Genomic DNA, 18,983 nt, shown 5'->3' with positions numbered 1-18,983 from the left:
CATGGCAGAGTCTGTGGTGATTGTTGTCCCATCCGCTCAAGCTGGGAAGGGATGGCGTTACGGGTCCCCAGTAACATTTTGTGAAATGATCAGGAAATCGATTCTTGTGAATGAGTTGCTTATGATGTTTGGGATGGAGCTGCTCACGACAGGCTGCCCGAGTAAAGGGGGAAAACTGCTGTAGAAGGAAATAATCGCGGTTAATTTTTTCTCGGTCTTAGGTGGGTGTCTTGGAATGTGCACCTCCTTTCCACTCTCCTACCAGAATTCTCTTCCGTGTCTCCTTTTTTCCTCAGTTTAGATCTGTAATCTTTGTGCGGTAGAACGTAGGGCATATAGGTGCTCACTAAATGGGTTTGGGATTTCTGGCTTGAATTTTTGGAATTTGGGATGAACTTCAGGGTGATGGGATTACAAGTCACCTGCCTGGCTGCCTGCTTCCAAACGGAGTTTTGTATACCCTACCAGTTTTCTGTTCTCCTTAACCTTTTAATAGTAACTGCAGTGCTTGAAGGCTAGCTTGTAAAAGGAAATGTGCTGTAATTGTTAGAGCAGATAAAAGCCTCTATCTACGCTTCTGTTAAAAAAAAAAAAAAAAGCTAACAAAGTTAAGCATCAAAAGCTAACCATAGATTTACAGTAAGAAGCTTTCCCCTCTCCCTCACCCTTTCAGGAAGGAGTAGTACAATGTCTGTTTCTTTCGGGTTCTCTCATATAGCTCCCCTCGACCGGAGAGAAGCTGTTCAGTTTGAACCTTGGGTTGGATGCTGGGATCTGCCTGTTTTCCTAAAATACCAAAATCCCTGCCCAGAAAGAAGGCATGTTAGGAAATAAAAGTGACTTTGAGCGGGCAGGGTGCGGTGAGAGAGGTAGACTGGCCTACAGAGAACGCTGGTAGGGGGAGATGTGCGTGCGGCTGTGATTCCAGTGCGGGTTCTTTCAGCTCCCTGCCTCAGCCACCTGAGCTGGAACACAGACATACTCCCTCTCCTGCACCCTTGATACTAAATTGGGTCTTGTCAACCATTTCCATTATTTGCCAGAAATCCCTTCACCTCCCCTTTGTCAGCTTTTGTCTGAATTACTGCAGCATTTTCCTGGCTGGGCTCACCAGGATCTAACTCCCCATTCCGTGTGAATGTACTGGCTTTCAAGAATCTGGGTGTGATTCATTGTATATTTCCTGCTTCCCAGTAGAATTGTAAGTTCAGAGAGGACAAGAACTGATTCTTACACTTCTTTTATTCTTTTATTTTTTTATTTATTTTAGTCATTCTTTTATTCTTTCTAAGTCCCTTAGAGTGTTTTACATAAAGTTGAACACATAGTAAACATTTTGACTGTATTTTTAAATATGAACAAAGAAAATATTAACTGCGGACTATGCAAGGATTTAGCAAGGAAGCATCAAAGATGATAAAGGATTTTTATGTATCCACAGCACCTAGCTCAGTGCCAGGCACATAGAAATGCAATAATTTTTTAAAGATTTTATTTATTTGACAGGGAGGGTGGGAGCAAGCACAAGCAGGGGGAGCAGCAGAGGAAGAGGAAGAAGCAGGCCTCCTCCTGCTGATCAGGGAGCTCAATGGCGGGGCTTGAACCCAAGACCCTGGGATCATGACCTGAGCTGAAGGCAGATGCTTAATCAACGGAGCCACCCAGGGGCTCCAGAAATTCAATAATTACCCACTTAATGAAGCCTTAACAAAACTTTGGATTCATTGAGGAATTCTAGGACTCAGGGTTGATGGGATGGGAAAGTGGGAGCAACGGATCAACACTCCTCGGCTACCGTCTCAGAAGGGAGATCAACCCAGACCTGGCTTGGAAGGGACACCCATGAGAAACCGAATTCTCGAATACCAAACTTCTCTCCCTTTCCAAATCCGAGCCTTCGCCTATTTCCAACTTCGGCTGGTGGTACCACTGTCCTACCAGCCAGCCAGGCACCAAAGCTTTGAATTAACTTGGGCACCTCCCTACCACATCCAGTTACGAATCGAGTAAGGGATAGGATTTTGAGCTGGGTTGCTGAGGTGGTGAATTATGAGGGGAACAGAGGAGCTGAAAGGATTCCGGGATGGCACAGGATAGCTGGGCAGGGGGCACCTGGGTGGCTCAGTCGGTTAGGCGTGTGCCTTGGGCTCAGGTCATGATCCCCGGCTCCTGGGATTGAGCCCCATGTTGGGCTCCCTGCTCAACGGGGAGCCTGCTTCTTTGCCTCTCCTCACTCATGCTCGCTCTCTCATATAGGATCTTAGGGGGGCAAAAAAAAGGGGGATCCTTGGGCGGGATAAAGATGGTGGTTAAGTTTGGTTACAAAATAGAAAAGGAGGATGCAGCAGTCTTCCTTGACCCCGAGCAGATCTCTTGAATTTCCCTCCTGAGAACCTGTTGTCTGGGGGAAGACCTGCAGTGCCGGTAAGATCTGGCACTCCTCTTCTATCAACCCGAGAAAATCACCTTGCCTTTCTGCTCAGAACCATTCCTTCTCTTTCCACCGTGTGACTCTACGTTTGTATCGTCTACCCTCGGTGCGCGCTCCCATTCAGTCCGCCGGTCAGCAATGCCTACTAGGTGCTGGACTCCCGGCCAGGCCCTGCGGCCACAGAAAGAAACTTGCTCTCGAGGGAGTGAGTCACGGACACAAGAATGGACCATGAATGGACCATGACTAAACAGCGTGATCAGGGCTGTGCCCACATGTGTCGACTGCAGAGTGCCAGCCGGGGGAAATCGAGGGAGGCTTCCCCTAGGCAATGACCCCACAAGAATCAAGTCTTGACTGGACAAGAGCTCCGTCACCCAAGAAACAGTGGAGGGTCTGCCTTCAGCTGAATAGCTGGTGTCTGGTCCCAGAGCCTGTGAGCCAGAATAGCCTGGACTGCACTCTGGCCCCATCTCCTTTCCCCGTCGCCAGCGCCGGCTGCACTGTGGTGGCGGCACTAAGACCTGGCCTGAGATGGAGGGAGAGTAAAGCAGCTTGCTGCGCCGATACGGCTGACCAAGACCCTGGAAGGAGGAAGTGGGTAAATGCCTTATCCAAAAGGATACAGCAGCCTCACGTCTTATCAGGGGACAACATTCCTCTTTCCTTCCTCGACTGCTGACCAAGTCACAGTGGGCCACAGCACGGCAGGCAGCTGTGAGGCAGGACGAAGAGCTGTAAAGCGGCTGGAGTGGAGGTGTATGGACCAGTTCATGGTTATGCCACCCCAAGCAGAAAGGAATGGTGGCTTCGACTAGCATGGTGGTAGTGGAAATGTGAAGATTCAAGAGACATAGTTAAGAGGCAGAACCAACAGGACTCGGTGATAAACTACTCTCAGGAAAAGGGAGGAGTCATGCCTTTCAGCCATTAGCATCCACCCCCAGGGTGGCCTCACCCCCTTCCTGGCAATCCAAGAAACCATATGGTTCCAGGGCCTGTAGCCCCTTCCTCTGCCTACTGCTCAGCAAGTGGGTTCCAGTTTGATAAGAAAAGCCTTCCTGCGGTGGAGACCGAAAGGAAGAGGAAGGAGCTAGTCCATTCCTGCCGAGGAGGTTGTGGGAGAAGGAAGATGGCCAGAGCTGTGTGTCCACTTCATGCCCTCTGGCTTCTGGAGTGGGTGCACCTGCTCTTGGGACCTAGGGCCATCCCTCTGGCCTGGGCCTTGAACCTGGACCCAAAGCAACTCACCTTGTACACAGGCCCCAATGGCAGCCACTTTGGGTTTTCACTGGACTTCTATAAGGACAACCATGGGAGGTGAGCCTGGGGTGAAGTCGGGTGTCGGGAGAGACCATCACCACTTCTGGGAGCCTCAAGCTCCCCATCTGTTACCTAGAGGTTGAGCAAAGAGACTTTTAGGCTCTATTTCAGAGTGAGCTCTTTTGAGGAATACTGGCAGGAGCTAGCTCAGGTTAGAGTGTCAGAGAGGGGCACACATGCAGAGGTGGGCACCAACAAGGGGAAGACAAAAGTTGATGGCTTATTTTTCCCTCAAGGCTCAGTTGTATGACCTACAGAGAGGAGCACATGTCTTAAATTGACTTGCAAAACTGTCTACCCACTCCCACCTTGCTTTTCTACTTCATGCCCCTCGTTCCCATCAAAATTACAAATATTTGAAAAGAAACAATGGAGCATTCATGGCTGGAATTAGTCAGCTGCAAAATCAGACTTCCAAGAATAGAGTCCTGGTTCCTTCTCTTTATAGTAAGTACCCTGCATGAGTGACTTATTGTGGTAGCTGCTGGACTGCCCACCCCTGGGGATGGCAGACAGTCTTCAAGTACCTGCCTCTTGGGGGATTTTCTCTGCTGAAGAGAGTCACCTCCCCCAAAGTCCCCTTTCCAAGGTGGCCTACAACCAGTGGCTGATCAATGAGGAGTATGGAGGGAGGAGAGAGGTGGAAGGGTATGATGTTCTCACCTCAACTTGGGATGGTTCTGAAAGGTCCTTCTAGCTCCAGAGCTCCTAGGATGTTGAGCCATACCTGTCATTGGGCCTGAATCTGCATCATACTCCTTTCTCTGCCCACTCCTTCCTGTTCCTTTCCCTTTCTTTCTTTTTTTTTTTTTTAAGATTTTATTTATTTGTCAGAGAGAGGAAGAGAGAGAGAGCACACAAGCAGGGGGAGCAGCAGGCAGAGGGAAAAGCAGGCTCCCTGCTGAGCAAGGAGCCGGATATGGGACTTGATCCGAGGACTCTGGGATCCTGACCTGAGCTGAAGGCAGACACAACTGACTGAGCCACCCAGCCATTCCGTTCCCTTTCTTTCTGCAGATATTGACCTCATAGGCATTACTTAAACATCCTGTGAGCTCAAAAGCAAAAACAAACAAAAAAAAAAACAACAAAAAAAAAAGAAAGAAAAGAAAACATGGCATTATTGTCCCCAATTTATATGTGGTAGAACTATGACTTGAACTTACATCTATTAAGGTCCTCAGTTATATCAGTACCCCACTTTAGAGGTGCTCAGTAGCTTCCCTAATCACTATTAAACCTAGCTCTCAGGAAGGTATCTGGTAACAGTCTTAAATTCCAGGGAGCATGTAAACCCCTGACTTAGGGTGTGGGACGTGGAATGTGGGTGGTGTGCAGACCTTAGGAGATCTTTTTCAGCAAGGATGACAAACTCTTCATATTCAAACCAAACTAAACGGTTATAGTACCAGCTTTACCCTTAACTTGCTAAATTACTTTACGCACGTGGTTTCCCCACTGGGAGACAGTTTCCCTGGCCATAACATCAGCAGGCTGGCCTCCATGGTCTGTGATGTCCAGTTGAGGGAAGATGATCCGGTGCCTTCCAAGGCACACAGCCCTTCTGGGTAGTGCTCTCAGCGCAGGCCCCAGGGCATGTGGTACCTCGGGATTCGCCCCGTGCTCACCCAGCTTTCCTACGCAGAGTGACCATCGTGGTGGGCGCCCCACGGGCCCTAGGCCCCAACCAGAAGGAGACAGGCGGCGTGTTCCTGTGCCCCTGGAAGGCCGAGGGCAGCCAGTGCACCTCGATGTCCTTCGACCTCAGTGAGTCCAGCGCAAGGAGGGAAAAGGAAGGGCTACAGGGGGCATGGACAGCCGTGCTTCAGCGCCCTACCCTGCTTGTGCCCTCCAGATGATGAAACCCGACACGTAGGCTCCTACACCTTCCAAACCTTCAAGTCCGGCCAAGGACTGGGGGCGTCGGTGGTCAGCTGGAAGGACAACATTGTGGTGGGCGCTGCGGAACGGGGCACCGAGAGCAGTCGGGGGCAGGGACACGTGCGGGGGGTGGGGGGCGGTCCCGACTCCGGCTGGTTCCCCACTCTCCTGTGGCCCTGCTCCAGGCCTGCGCCCCCTGGCAGCACTGGAACGCCCTAGAAAAGACCGAAGAGGCTGAGAAGACGCCCGTAGGTGGCTGCTTCCTGGCGCAGTTCCAGAACAACGGCCGCGCGGAGTACTCGCCCTGTCGGGCTAACACCATGAGCCAGGTTTACCTGAAGAACGGCTTTAGTGAGTTCAGCTCTCCATTTGGTCTCCGCCCACTCACGGCCCCTCAGCTCCGCCCCAACGCCTAGGCCCCACCCCCGTCCCCGCCCCGGCCCAGACGCCCGCGCACACTCCCGGATCCGCCCCTTCGCTAACTCCTCCTCCTTCCCTCCCCTAATAGACGACCGGCGCTGCTGCGAAGCGGGCTTCAGCTCGGTGGTTACTCAGGCGAGAAGGGAGCCCAAGCGGCGTGGGGGCGGCTCCCAAGCAGGGTTCCCTCTCACTTCCAGGGCTTCCCTTTCAGGCTGGAGAGCTGGTGCTTGGGGCCCCTGGCGGCTATTTTTTCTTAGGTACCTGACCATCTGTACACCTCCCTCCCTTCTCTGGGCCTGGGGAGACTCCAGGAGTCTGGGTCCCCACACCCGCTGTCTCTCGCGCCCTAGGTCTCGTGGCGCGGGCTCCCATTGCCTCTATCTTCTCGAGTTACCGCCCAGGCACCCTCTTGTGGCACGTGGCCTCTCAGAGCTTCACCTTGGACTCCTATGAGCCGGAGTACGAGGACGGCTACCGGGGTAATCCCGGCCCCTCCCTTCTATGGCCGCGCACTCCGCCGGCTGGGTCCTGCCCCTGCGGGGGAGCGCCCTCAGGCCAACTCTGCTGGCCAACCCAGCACCTAAGGCGCCTTCACCCTCTGCGCCCAGAGCTTCCCCGCCACCGCGCCAAGTCCTATATACCCGTGCTTAACCTTTCCCACCCTGGATTCGCAGCGCGGCCTAGGGTGGGGCTTGGCCTCAGTTTTCCCATCAACACAATGCAGGGTTTGGCCTGGGTGGTCCCTGAGACCCTTTCTTCCTGGCCCTTGGCCCTCTCAGAAAGAGTAATTCGTGCTGTGTCTTCAGGGTACTCGGTGGCCGTGGGAGAGTTCGACGGGGATCTCAACACTACAGGCAAGAAATCCATTTAGGGGCAAAGGTTGGGGACCCCAACCCGGGTAGGAGCATTTACAAGCCCCGCACGAAGTCTCCCCTGGGTTGCAGAATGGCGGGTGGGAGGTGGGGTGGGTAGGTTCAAAGGACTTCATTCACTGGGGTCCGGCTCTCCCCAGAGTATGTCCTCGGTGCCCCCACCTGGAGCTGGACCCTGGGAGCGGTGAGTGCCCCTGTCCTGCCACAGGGTATCCCAAGGTCCCAGACCCCACTCCTCAGCCTCACAAGCCCTCTAAACCTCCTGCCTTTTCTCAACGGAATGGGAGGCTCTCCTGGGGAGCAAGAATAAGGTGCTCCTTGCGTTCTCTGTGCAGGTGGAAATTTTGAACTCGTACCACAAGACGCTGCACAAGCTGCATGGAGAGCAGGTGGAGGCCCGCCCCGGTGGGGGTGGCCGAATCTGGGGAATTGGAACCCTAGAATATTCCAGGAGTGGGAAGGGCAATGTGTAAGAGAGGCTGCCGGTCTAGGGGCAAGAATTAAGTACGCCTCCTCTTCCTGCAGATGGCTTCGTATTTTGGACACTCGGTGACCGTCACTGATGTAAACGGAGACGGGTGAGGGGTGCCCCATCCCTACCCGTTTTGGGTCCCCAGTCGTCAGAGGTGTTGACTGCTTTTGGTCTCCTCCTTTCCTTGCCCACTCCCACGTGACAACCACCGAGGGGAGCGGGAGGGCGAGAATGGAATGGGCAAGATTTGGCTCAGGCCCGCAGCATCCCCCTAAGCCACCCCACTACGCTGCCCGTCTGGTCTGCAGGAGGCACGACCTGCTGGTGGGCGCGCCACTGTACATGGAGAGCCGCGCTGACCACAAACTGGCCGAGGTGGGGCGCGTGTACTTGTTCCTGCAGCCTCGAGGTCACCACGTGCTGGGCACCCCCAGCCTCCTGCTGACCGGCACTCAGCTCTACGGGCGATTTGGCTCAGCCATTGCATCCCTGGGCGACCTCGACCGGGATGGCTACAACGGTAAGGGAAGAGAGGAGCCCCACTTGCTGCGAAATGGTTAACAGTCATAACAAAGATCATGGATTTGACCGGAGGGCCGCCAGAGCCGGGAACCGGGCTTTTAGGGAGAAGAGTTGAAAGGGACCACTTAGGATTTGTTTGCATCCATCCAGGTAAAAGAAGGTGACCACCTGGGTGTGGAGTTTGGCGGTGGAGTTAGAGATGGGTTGATTTCACGGGTGTTTAGTACCTGGACTATTAGGACTTGATGGGTGGCTGGATGTGGAGCAAAGAGAGAGCCAGAAGTTGAGGGGGTGTGGTGCCTTCACTGCCTGGAACTCAGGCCAAGTAGCAGGTCTGGGAAGAGGAGGGCAGGGGGGCAGAGATCAGCAGGTCAGCTCTGGGCATGTTTGACCATGAAGGACTTGGGAGCGTTAGGCAGACATCCAGAGAAATACCGCGTGTGCCTTCCCCACTGGCACCAGGGAATTCCAAGTGAGAGACGGAGGCTTCAGGAGGGTGGCAGAGGTCCCCAGCACCTGTGAAGTAAGAAAAGGCATCGGACAAAGCCCTGGGGAGCAAGAGTGCTTAGGGGACTCCTAGAGGAAGTGAGTCTAGAAAGGAGACAGGAGTGTCCAGAGAAGTAGGAGGGAAACCAGGAGATCTCTTGGCCCTGAACTGAAGGAAGAGAGTGCTCTGAGCCGGAGGAAGGGGGTCAGCGGCTCCAGATGCCGCTGAAAGACATCATTAGATGGGTTTGGAGAAGTCTCTGTGGGCTTTAGCAAGAAGGAAGCCATTGGTGACAATGAGAAGAAATGGTTTCGGGGCTGGGTAGGCACAGAAGTCGGAATGCCGTGGGGCAAAGTCAGGAATGGAAGTGAAGAACTGGAGGCAGCCAGTGTAGACAGCTCTTGCAATCAGTTTGTGAAAGGACAAAAAGAAAGGAGGATGGGGGGGAGGAAAAGAAGGAGGGGGAAGGGAGGGGAGAATGAGGAAGGGGAGGACTAGGACAAGGAGGAGGAGGAGGGGGAGGGAAGGATGGAAGGAAGGAAGGAAGAAATGATTCCTGAAAGGAGAGGAGGCTCAAGAGAAGGTTATTCTGGGGCACCTGGGTGGCTCAGCGTGTTAAAGCCTCTGCCTTCAGCTCAGGTCATGATCCCAGGGTCCTGGGATCGAGCCCCACATCGGGCTCTCTGCTCAGCCGGGAGCCTGCTTCCCTTCCTCTCTCTCTGCCTGCTCTCTGCCTACTTGTGATCTCTGTCAGATAAATAAATTTAAAAAAGAGAGAGAGAGAGAAGCTTATTCTATTTCAAAGCATATGAAGTAGGTTGAATGTGGAGGACGTGATCTGGTGGGGAAACAGGGTGGTGAGGGAAGTGAGCTGCAGGAGGGTCCCTGTGATGCTCCGGGCGAGGCTGGGCTGGGATGTTTAGCCTGGTGGCGGGGCATAGGAGTTGGGGAAAGTGGGTTTGCATTTATACCACAACAGTGGGACTGCTTCTCTCTGTGAAGGAGGTAGGGGACTGGGAGCTCGAAGAAAGTTTGAAATAGGTGCTGAGCAGAGTGGGAGGGGGCGCTGAGCAGACCCCCCTCAGGACAGCTGGGCAGCATCTTGATCCCTAGTTTCCATGGGCAGCGAGGAATCCCTGGGGCCACATCTGCCGAGGTCTGGCCAGGCTTGCTGAGGACTGGCAATGGGGTAAGGTGGCAGAGGATATGACCGGGGTGATCGAACGGTCAGAAATAAGGAAGAGATGAAGATGCTAAAGGTCAGGGGTGCCTGGGTGGCTCCGTCATGAAGCGTCTGCCTTCAGCTCAGGTCATGATACCAGATCCTGGGATCGAGCCCCACGTTGGGCTGCCTGCTTGGCAGGAAGCCTGCTTCTCCCTCTTCTCCTGCTTGTGTTCCCTCTCTCACTGTCTCTCTCTGTCAAATACATAAATAATTTTTTTTTTTTTAAAGATGCTAGGGCGCCTGGGTGGCTCAGTGGGTTAAGCCTCTGCCTTCGGCTCAGGTCATGATCCCAGTGTCCTGGGATCAAGCCCCACATCGGGCTGTCTGCTCGGCAGGGAGCCTGCTTCCCCCCCCCTCTCTGCCTGCCTCTGTCTACTTGTGATCTCTGTCTGTCAAATAAATAAATAAAATCTTAAAAAAAAAAAAAAGATGCTAAAGATCAGGAGAGAGGGGAGGCTCAGAGCCTGGGGATGAGACTGGTCAGGGTGGTCTTATTTGGATGAATTCTATGTAACTCAGTCAGAAAAATCAATAGATTTTTTAAAAGGAAAAAAGGTCCATAGAAAACAAAGTCAGAAGACAAAGGAAAGACAGTTACAACATATACATAAAAGTTCTTATCCCGGGGCGCCTGGGTGGCTCAGTGGTTTAAGCCTCTGCCTTCAGCTCAAGTCATGATCTCAGGGTCCTGGGATCGAGCCCCGCATCGGGCTCTCGGCTCAGTGAGGAGCCTGTTTCTCCCTCTCTCTCTGCCTGCCTCTCTGACTACTTGTGACCTCTCTCTCTCTCTGTCAAATAAATAAATAAAATATTTTTAAAAAAAGTTCTTATCCCTGTCACATGTAAAGAATTCTTACAAATTAATAAGATTATGATGATTAACAAATACATTTTCAAGAGTGATCTTAAAAGTTATTAGTGATGACAAGCCCCTAGTGTGGCTCTGAGTTCGCATGGTGGAATTGAAATGGGGTGAAGGGGGAGCCTTCAGTTGGCTTAGTTGGTTAAGCATCTGACTCTTGATTTTGGCTCAGGTCATGAACTCAGGGTCACAGGATAGAGCCCCGAGTTGGGCTCTGTGCTGGGCGTGGAGCCTGCTTGGGATTCTCTCTCTCCCTCTACCCCTCCTGCTAGCACACACACATTCTCTCTCTCTCTAAATAAATAAAGTCTGGAAAGAAGGAAGGAAGGAAAGAAGAATGGAAGAGAGGGAGGGAGAGAAAGAAATGGATGAAGTTCCCTAGGGGAAAAGGGGGCCACTACTTAATAGGTCTTGGTTATTTAATCTTCTGGGACTCAGTTTTTTCATCTAAATTGGGAATAATAGTGCCCAATTTTCAAGATTAAATGAAATCATGTCAATATGTTTTCCTCAATAGATACCAAGGGCTGCTACTGTTTGTTTTTTTTTTTTAAAGATTTTATTTATTTATTTGGCAGAGAGAGATCACAAGTTGGTAGAGAGGCAGGCAGAGAGAGAGAGAGAGAGAGAGGGAAGCAGGCTCCCTGCCGAGCAGAGAGCCCGATGCAGGACTCGATCCCAGGACCCTGAGATCATGACCTGAGCCGAAGGCAGCGGCTTAACCCACTGAGCCACCCAGGCGCCCTGCTACTGTTTTTATAATCATCCTACTTGGTGGGTCTCTTTTGTACTGAGTTGCAAACTCCTGGAGGGAAGGGCAGCTGCCTCCTTGGCATTGAATTTTGCATCCCTCTGCTGGTCTCCTGGAGTCTGTGGGAGAGGGAGCTTGGGGCCACCTGGATAACAAAACAGAAAATGGTAGCAAACAACCATTGCCCTTCTGTTGCTCCTTCCAGATGTTGCAGTGGCCGCCCCCTACGGAGGTCCCAGTGGTCAGGGCCAAGTGCTGGTGTTCCTGGGTGGGAGTGAGGGGCTGAGCTCACGCCCCTCCCAGATCCTGGACAGCCCCTTCCCAGCAGGCTCTGGCTTCGGCTTCTCCCTGCGAGGTGCCACAGACATCGATGACAATGGATACCCAGGTGCCCCTGGAGTGCCTCCAGCTAGCCCAGAAGAGCTCAGAAGGGTATTAGCCGGAGATGCTGAAAGACACAGTCAGGGGCCTAGGCCTCACTGAGTGTTCTGACCCGGCTGGGAGGCTGGGAGGCTGGGGGTGGGAGTCAGGTGAAAACTCCAGTGGGGGAAATGGTGTGGGAACCCCCGAGGACCCCGAGCCTCCTCTAACTGGTGATTCTGATCCCTCCACCATCTGTAGACCTACTGGTGGGAGCTTATGGGGCCAACAAGGTGGTTGTGTACAGGTGAGTGCTGGCTCCAGGGGGGCCGTGGGGGAGGGTCCACACCATCAAAGTCTCCTGGGCCAGGAGGGTCCACAATAGCGAGCCTCCCCCCGTTCTGCCAGAGCTCAGCCAGTGGTGAAGGCCAGTGTCCAGCTGTTGGTACAAGATTCACTGAATCCTGCTGTGAAGAATTGTGTCCTGCCCCAGACCCAGAAGCGCGTTACCTGGTAGGAGGCAGAAGGCATGGACGGGCCGGGTGAGGTCTGGGACCTTAAGGGGCCCTAGCTCCTGAGCCCAAATCCTATCTTTGCAGCTTTAACATACAGATGTGTGTAGGAGCCACTGGGCACAATATTCCTCAGCAGCTGCGTGAGTGTCGTCATGGGAACAGAAGGGAGGGGTGTCTGGGCTCCGCTGGAGGCTGGCCTGGGAGACCCTGACCCTCCTCTCTCGCCTTGCCAGCCATAAACGCTGAGCTGCAGCTGGACCGTCAGAAGCCCCGCCAGGGCCGGCGGGTACTTCTGCTGAATTCTCTACTGGTGGACACCATGCTGCGTCTGGACCTGGGCGGGAGACAGAGCCCCATCTGTCACACCACCATGGCCTTCCTCCGAGTACACCCAGGCGGGGGATGGGAAGGGCTGGGTGTGCAAGCCTGTTCCTCCAGCCCTGGGTTGTGGGCCTGGGGCTAGGGGTACGGGGGTGGTTAATGGGACATGTCTGGCAGGGTGCCTGCTCTGACTCTTGTCCCCTCCCTAGGACGAGGCCGACTTCCGGGACAAGCTGAGCCCCATCGTGCTCAGCTTCAATGTGTCCTTGCAGCCCAGGAAGGATGGAGTAGCCCCTGCTGTCGTGCTTCATGGAGACACCCATGTCCAGGAGCAGGTCGGGGCAGGGGGGGACGGGCAGTGGAGGGGCAGGACCTCTTCCAGAAAGTCAGGGTTAGGGTTAGTGTCCAATTCCTAACGGGATCCCCAAAACCTTGATGTGACCATTCATCTCCAATGTCTTCTCTAAACCTTAATGAAAACCCCCAAGTCTCAAAATTCCTTAAACCCTGTTCCAAGCCCCACGTGTGGTTGACATCACCTGTCAACTCCGCCAAACCCGTAAACCCCGATGTCACTGTCCTGACATTGTCCCAAACCCTGATGTAGATCCTGAAGCCGTGGTGTCAGCTCCAAACTCCTTTTCATGCTCGGACCTTCTAATTCCCTTGGCCCTGATGTGACCCCCAAAGTCACGTCCCCAACTCACCCGCACCCCTCGCTGTGCCTCTTTTAGACCCGCATCATCCTGGACTGTGGGGAAGATGATGTGTGTGTGCCCCAGCTCCAGCTCTCTGCCAGCGTGTGAGGAGGCCGTGGGCCCCATGATTCCCCTTCTCCACCTGGGGTCGCCCCCTCCCCGTCCCCCGACCCAGACCCTGGGCCGCGGGCCAGGCCTCCTCTGCTTTACTCCTTTCTCCCCATAGGATGGGGTCCCCACTCCTCATCGGAGCCAATAACGTGCTGGAGCTGCGGATGGTTGCAGCCAATGAGGGCGAGGGGGCCTACGAAGCCCAGCTGGCTGTGCACCTGCCCACAGGTGCCCACTACATGCGGGCCATCAGCGACATCAAGGTGAGGCCCAACCTTGGGGGCATTCCCAAGGACCTGCGTGGTGCAAGAGCCTTGCCTCTCCTTTCGCAGCTGAGAGCCCCCACTTCTCTTAGGCATGGTTGGAAAAACTGTTTTTGGTTTTCTTTGTTTTTTTTTTTTTTAAGATTTTTTTTATTTATTTATTTGACAGAGTGAGAGGTCACAAGTAGGCAGAGAGGCAGGCAGAGAGAGAGGAGGAAGCAGGCTCCCCGCGGAGCAGAGAGCCTGATGCGGGGCTCGATCCCAGGACCCTGAGATCATGACCTGAGCCGAAGGCAGCGGCTTAATCCACTGAGCCACCCAGGCGCCCCTGGTTTTTTTTTTTTTTTAATTGGGAAAAGGAGTATTTGTTAATAGCATAAAATCCAAGGGCTGTTCTAAAACCCAAACCGAAAATGGCTCAGGAACTAGGTGTTAGCACCTCTCCATCCCGGCACACAAGTCCCCTCTAGGCTTTCTGAGAGCACTTACAGATACATGATATCCCGACCATCTTCTTTCTTGAAACTCCCTCCCTGAAGGGCTTTGAGAGACTCATCTGTAACCAGAAGAAGGAGAATGAGACCAAGATGGTGTTGTGTGAGCTGGGCAACCCCATGAAGAGGAATGCCCGGGTGAGGCCCCAAGGCATGGGTGCTGGGTCCGCGCCACCAGGGGCTCAGACACAGCCGAGTTTTAGGGGCTGGGCTTGGAGTCCTGTAGCTCTGGGCAGAAATCCCGCCCAGAGCTATAGGACCGGGAATCCCGGTCCTCTCACTCCCTGTGTTCTTGGCCTACTGGCTTTCCCTCTCTCAGTGGGTTTCTGCGATAATGGGACAAGGCTGCCCAGAGTGGGCATCTGGGCCATGACTTTGGCCCTCCCCGTCTCTCAGATAGGAATCACAATGTTGGTGAGTGTGGAGAACCTGGAAGAGGCCGGCGAGCATGTGTCATTCTGGCTGCAGATCAGAAGGTACTGGACTGGGGAACATTCCTACCTACCACCCTTCCCCTGGTTGATCCTGATGCAGACACTCAGAGGTGCTCCTTCCAGAAGGATCTTCTGGAACTTCCGCTCTGCAGACTTCCCCATTCCCTTTCTTCCCCAGAGACTTGTTTCTGAGTCTTGGAGCCCTAGAAGGTCTTCCTCAGGTCTAACTTCAGTGTGGCGTGCTGATTGTGCAGTTAGCGCTTCCCGAAATGCCTGAAATTCTGGCCCCGCCCCAGAGAGTTGTGACGTCCACTGGGCTGGTGTCCCTGACCTGCTTCTCCTTATCCCTTTCCCTCCAGCAAGAACAGCCAGAATCCGAATAGCGAGGCTGTGCTGCTGGATGTCCCGGTCCGGGCAGAGGCCCACGTAGAGCTGCGAGGGTGAGACCAGGGACAGACCAGGGAGATGGTGGGCAGAACCCTCATTTCAGAGGGCCTTGGGGGAACCCCTACAGGTGACTCAGCTGATCAAGCTCACCCGGAGGGATGTGGGCCCGCAGGAACTCCTTTCCAGCCTCCCTGGTGGTCATAGCCGAAGAAGACAATAGGGAGAACAGCTCCAACATCTGGGGCCCCAAAGTGGAGCACACCTACGAGGTCTGAAGAGCCTTCCGGGACCCAGGCTGGGGTGGGGAGGGGCCCAGGAGCTGCGCCGTGGCTGCTGCGCCACCTGACATCCAACCACCACCACCCGCCAGCTCCACAACAATGGCCCTGGCACTGTGAGTGGCCTCCAGCTCAGCCTCTGCCTCCCTGGCCAGTCCCAGCCTTCTGACCTGCTCTACATCCTGGACATACAGCCCCAGGGGGGGCTTCAGTGCTCCCCCCAGCCCACTCCTAACCCCTCCAAGGTGAGAGCCTGGGTGAAAGAAAGACTTGTGAGTGGGGCCTCAGCCCATCAACCAGAGCCCCTCTGGGAGTTGGGGGGGCGGGGTGAGTGGAGCTCAGACCAACTGCTTCTTGCCTCCCCAGCTGAACTGGAGGTTGCCTACCCCCAGTCCTTCCCCCACCTCCCCCGGGCGTCACAAGCGGGAGCGCAGACACGCGTCCCTCCCAGGGTCCGACCAGCCCGCCAGGCCTCAGGATCCAGTTCTCCTGGTGAGCAGGCTCCGTGGTCTCCAGCTGGGGCCTCCCTGGGGCACAGGGGCAGAGGCTCTGGGAGGCAGGGCGAGGGGCCCACGGTGTGAGGCAGGCCTAGGGTGGACTGCGGGTGAATATGAAGGGTGGGACTGGGCTTGTGTCTGGGGCCGGCTTGGGGGGGGGGGGTCCTTGAATCTTTAAAGATTCCCAGTACGTTAAAAAAAAATGAAGACATGCCAAAGCAGAGTTACAAAAACTCTGGGTGTTGAATGCTGTATGATTCTTCCCGCCCTTTCCCTGCATCTCTGGAACCCTGTGAGCAGCCCTGTTTAGAGATAACGGCAGAAGCTTGATTCTGAAGCCCTTCCTGGGAGGGTGGCCCGAGCTCCCTGTCCTCCCTGCCCCTTTCTACAATTGGGTCTTTGGGGTGGTGAGGGCTGAGGGGTGCAAAGGGCTGGGAACTAATGACGCATCCTCTTAGAGCTGCGACTCGGGGCCGCATACAGTGGTGCTGTGTGAGCTGCGGGAGATGGCACGAGGCCAGCGGGCCATGGTCAGGGTGCTGGCCTTCCTGCAGCTGTCCGGCCTCCAGCAGGTGGGGGTGGGGCGGGGGGGGGCGGAGAGAATGCCAGGGGCGGGGCTTTATGGGGGTGGGCCGGGGCGGGGCTTTATGGGGGCAGGGACCATGCCTGCTCTGGGCGAGATGGGCACGCAAGGGGCGAAGAGGGAGTGAGCGCAAGGCTTACTTTTGAGGGGACGGGATTAGGCCAGGGCCAGGACTCCTGCGACCAACAGGCCCAGGTAAATGGCTTTCACCGCACCCCGTTCAGAGGCCCCTGGATCAGTTCGTGCTGCAGTCGCAAGCTTGGTTCAATGTCTCCTCCCTTCCTTACCCTGTGCCCGCCCTCAGCCTGCCCAGTGGGGAAGCTCTGGTGAGTACAAGCCTGTGGGACCCACTGTCTTCCCAAGCGTCCGTGCCCCACAGGGTGGGGGCGGGGCATCCCCGCGTCTGAGGGGTGGCACAGGTGGGTGGCTCGGTTGGGGGTCCTCAGCCCGCAAGTCTGAGTCTTTGGGAGAGGCAGGTGTCAAGGTGACTGAGAAGACATGTGGGTTTGCCCTCAGGTGCAGACGAACCTGCTTCGCGCCTTGGAGCGGGACATCCCCATCTGGTGGGTGCTGGTAGGGGTGCTCGGCGGCCTGGTGTTGCTCACGCTCCTGGTCCTGGCCATGTGGAAGGTGAGGCATGAAAGGACTTTGGGGTCCCTGGGTGGGCACAGGCTTGACCCTGCCCAACCTCACAGGGAGGCAGAGAGATGGTGACCCAGGGTCTGTCCACATCTCTGCTAGTAAATGCCATTCTCCAGAGAACCTCTTCCAGGCCACAGACCCCTGGGAGAGGGGCACCTAAAATCCCTAAGGCCTTGCGGCCTGTTTCCCACTGACAGGAAGAGTCCCAGGAAGGGAGCCCTGCCTTCAGGAATTCCCTGGTTGCTGAGGAGGACAGGGCTCACCTCCAGACTCCTTCCTTAAATCTGATGCAGACCCTCTGGGGAGGCCCAGCGGGGTCACTCCCTCCTCTGTGCCAAGAGGGCTGTTCTCAAACTCGCTTAAGTGCTCATGCCCTGGGAAGTCGTGGTGCTTTTAGGGAAAATCATGCATTAGACTTACAGTCATCAAATACATGTCACTCTGAGCTTGAGTCACATAGAGACCTAACGGCCAATATTTAAGAAAAATTCAGGGGAAGGGCGCCTGGGTGGCTCAGTTGGGTAAGCGTCTGCCTTCAGCTCAGGTCATGATCTTGGGGTCCTAGCATTGACCCCTGCATGGGGCTCCCTGCTCAGCAGGGAGTCTGCTTCTCCCTCTCCCTCTGCCCTTCCTCCCTGCTCATGCTTTCTCTCTCTCTCTCTCGAATAAGTAATCTTTTAAAAAAGTTCAGGGGGGAAAAATTAAAAACAAGTAACTTGTGACATGTGTTATCTCTGAATGGGGAAGGCCTCCATTTGTGCACGCAGGGGGATCTGAGTGTGCTGGTCCGGGGAGAGGACCTTGTGACTGGCTGCTTTCTAGCCTGCTTCTACAGCTTCTGCTCGGGGGCCCACTGATGATCTTTACGTCCTGTCCCCGGCTCCTGTCCACCCCCAGGTTGGCTTCTTCAAGCGCAACCGGCCGCCACTAGAAGAAGATGAGGAGGACGAGTGAGGGGGCGGCCCATGCCCTGTCCTATGAAGAAGGCTGGGAGCTGTGTCTGCTCTGCCCCTTCTTCAAGGTGTACCGCGCCCCCCTCCCCCAGCTCTGCTCACCCGTGGCTTGGAGCTGTCTCATGGAGGCCTCCTGGTATTCTCCCCCTCTGGTGAGAGCTGGCCACTCCTTTCCCTGCTGCCAAATAAAGAGCCCCAGTCCCCAGCATGCTGTCTTCTCTTGGGTCAGTGAAGAGAAGGGGACCGGGGACAGGTGATACTTGGAGAGAGGGGTTGGGGCTGGCAGAAGTGTGAGCAGAGAGTTGCCCATTACAGACAAAAGTTGTCCATTGCTGCCTTTGGGAGTTTCTGGGAGGAAAAAGTCGGGGCAGAACAGAGGAGAAAGGGTGGCAGAGCCTCCAAGAGAGACTGGAGGGGGGTGGGGCGTCCGAGGGTGGCTGGGTGCAGCGGAGGCTGGGAGCATCAGAGAAGGCAGGCTGGTCCCTGGTGGACAGCTTCATTTGTTTGTTTGTTTATTTATTTATTTCTCTGGTGGACAGCTTTAAACAGTATTTTTTTTTTTTCATGATGTTGGAGAGATAATTCTCAAGTGGACCTGGGATTTGGGAACATAACCTGCACTCCCCACTCCCATTAAAAAAACAAACAAACAGGGGCACCTGGGTGGCTCAGTGGGTTACGCCTCTGCCTTCGGCTCAGGTCATGATCTCAGGGTCCTGGGATCGAGCCCCCACTTCCTCCCTCTCTCTCTGCCTGCCTCTCTGCCTAGTTGTGATCTCTGTCTGTCAAAAAAATAAATAAAATCTTAAAACAACAACAACAACAAACAAAACGCCTTTAAAGCCAGCTTCAGAGTGAGGAGGGGCCAGAGGGAAGCTGACTAAGCCCTCAGCCTGAGGAAGGAAGAGGAGGGCAGGCTTTGCTGTCCAGCTACCCTTCCTCCCCATCAAGGAGAAGGCTGTTCGGTTAGGAAAGAGGGCCCCAGGCAGGGGTGCTAGGAGCAGAATACAACTTTCCCTCCTCTGCCCGCCAAGACTGGAGTCCCAGGATAGACGGGAAGGGGGGTCCACCTGGAGTCCTGAGAAATGTGTTGATTGATGCGTTCAGTAAATATTGATTGAGCCCCTCCCATGTGCCCGGGACTCTCCCAGCGCTGAGATAGAACAGTGAAGAGAGCCAAGTTCTGGCCCCTTGTGAGACT

At 54.8% G+C, this 18,983-nt stretch overlaps 1 protein-coding gene across 1 annotated transcript; it reads left to right on the top strand.

Annotated features, from left to right (window-relative positions):
- The first annotated feature begins 3,563 nt into the window (after positions 1-3,563).
- Positions 3,564-17,985, top strand: ITGA2B (integrin subunit alpha 2b). The gene is made up of 30 exons (XM_045986270.1): positions 3,564-3,751; positions 5,400-5,521; positions 5,610-5,707; positions 5,821-5,986; positions 6,144-6,190; positions 6,267-6,312; positions 6,406-6,534; positions 6,862-6,909; positions 7,068-7,111; positions 7,263-7,316; positions 7,453-7,505; positions 7,708-7,919; positions 11,452-11,634; positions 11,868-11,913; positions 12,015-12,119; positions 12,206-12,261; positions 12,355-12,506; positions 12,652-12,777; positions 13,177-13,244; positions 13,367-13,514; positions 14,054-14,146; positions 14,405-14,484; positions 14,802-14,882; positions 15,002-15,098; positions 15,200-15,352; positions 15,474-15,599; positions 16,063-16,176; positions 16,412-16,513; positions 16,704-16,817; positions 17,727-17,985. The coding sequence occupies exons 1-30, from the start codon at positions 3,564-3,566 to the stop codon at positions 17,781-17,783; spliced, it is 3,108 nt and encodes a 1,035-aa protein (XP_045842226.1). The 3' UTR covers positions 17,784-17,985.
- Positions 17,986-18,983: the final 998 nt, after the last annotated feature.

Source organism: Meles meles, chromosome 18, assembly GCF_922984935.1.
Source record: "Meles meles chromosome 18, mMelMel3.1 paternal haplotype, whole genome shotgun sequence".
In the NCBI taxonomy this organism is placed as follows: Eukaryota; Metazoa; Chordata; class Mammalia; order Carnivora; family Mustelidae; genus Meles; species Meles meles.
This window is presented reverse-complemented; position numbering and strand designations above follow the sequence as displayed.

What these genes read in the sequence shown, in the direction of transcription:
- ITGA2B (XM_045986270.1), top strand. Translation starts at nt 3,564, where the DNA reads ATGGCCAGAGCTGTGTGTCCACTTCATGCCCTCTGGCTTCTGGAGTGG. An exon ending in ACAAGCTGCATGGAGAGCAG is followed by an intron (nt 7,317 to 7,452) that starts GTGGAGGCCCGC and finishes CTCTTCCTGCAG; the next exon opens with ATGGCTTCGTATTTTGGACA. An exon ending in CTCCAGCTCTCTGCCAGCGT is followed by an intron (nt 13,245 to 13,366) that starts GTGAGGAGGCCG and finishes TTCTCCCCATAG; the next exon opens with GATGGGGTCCCCACTCCTCA.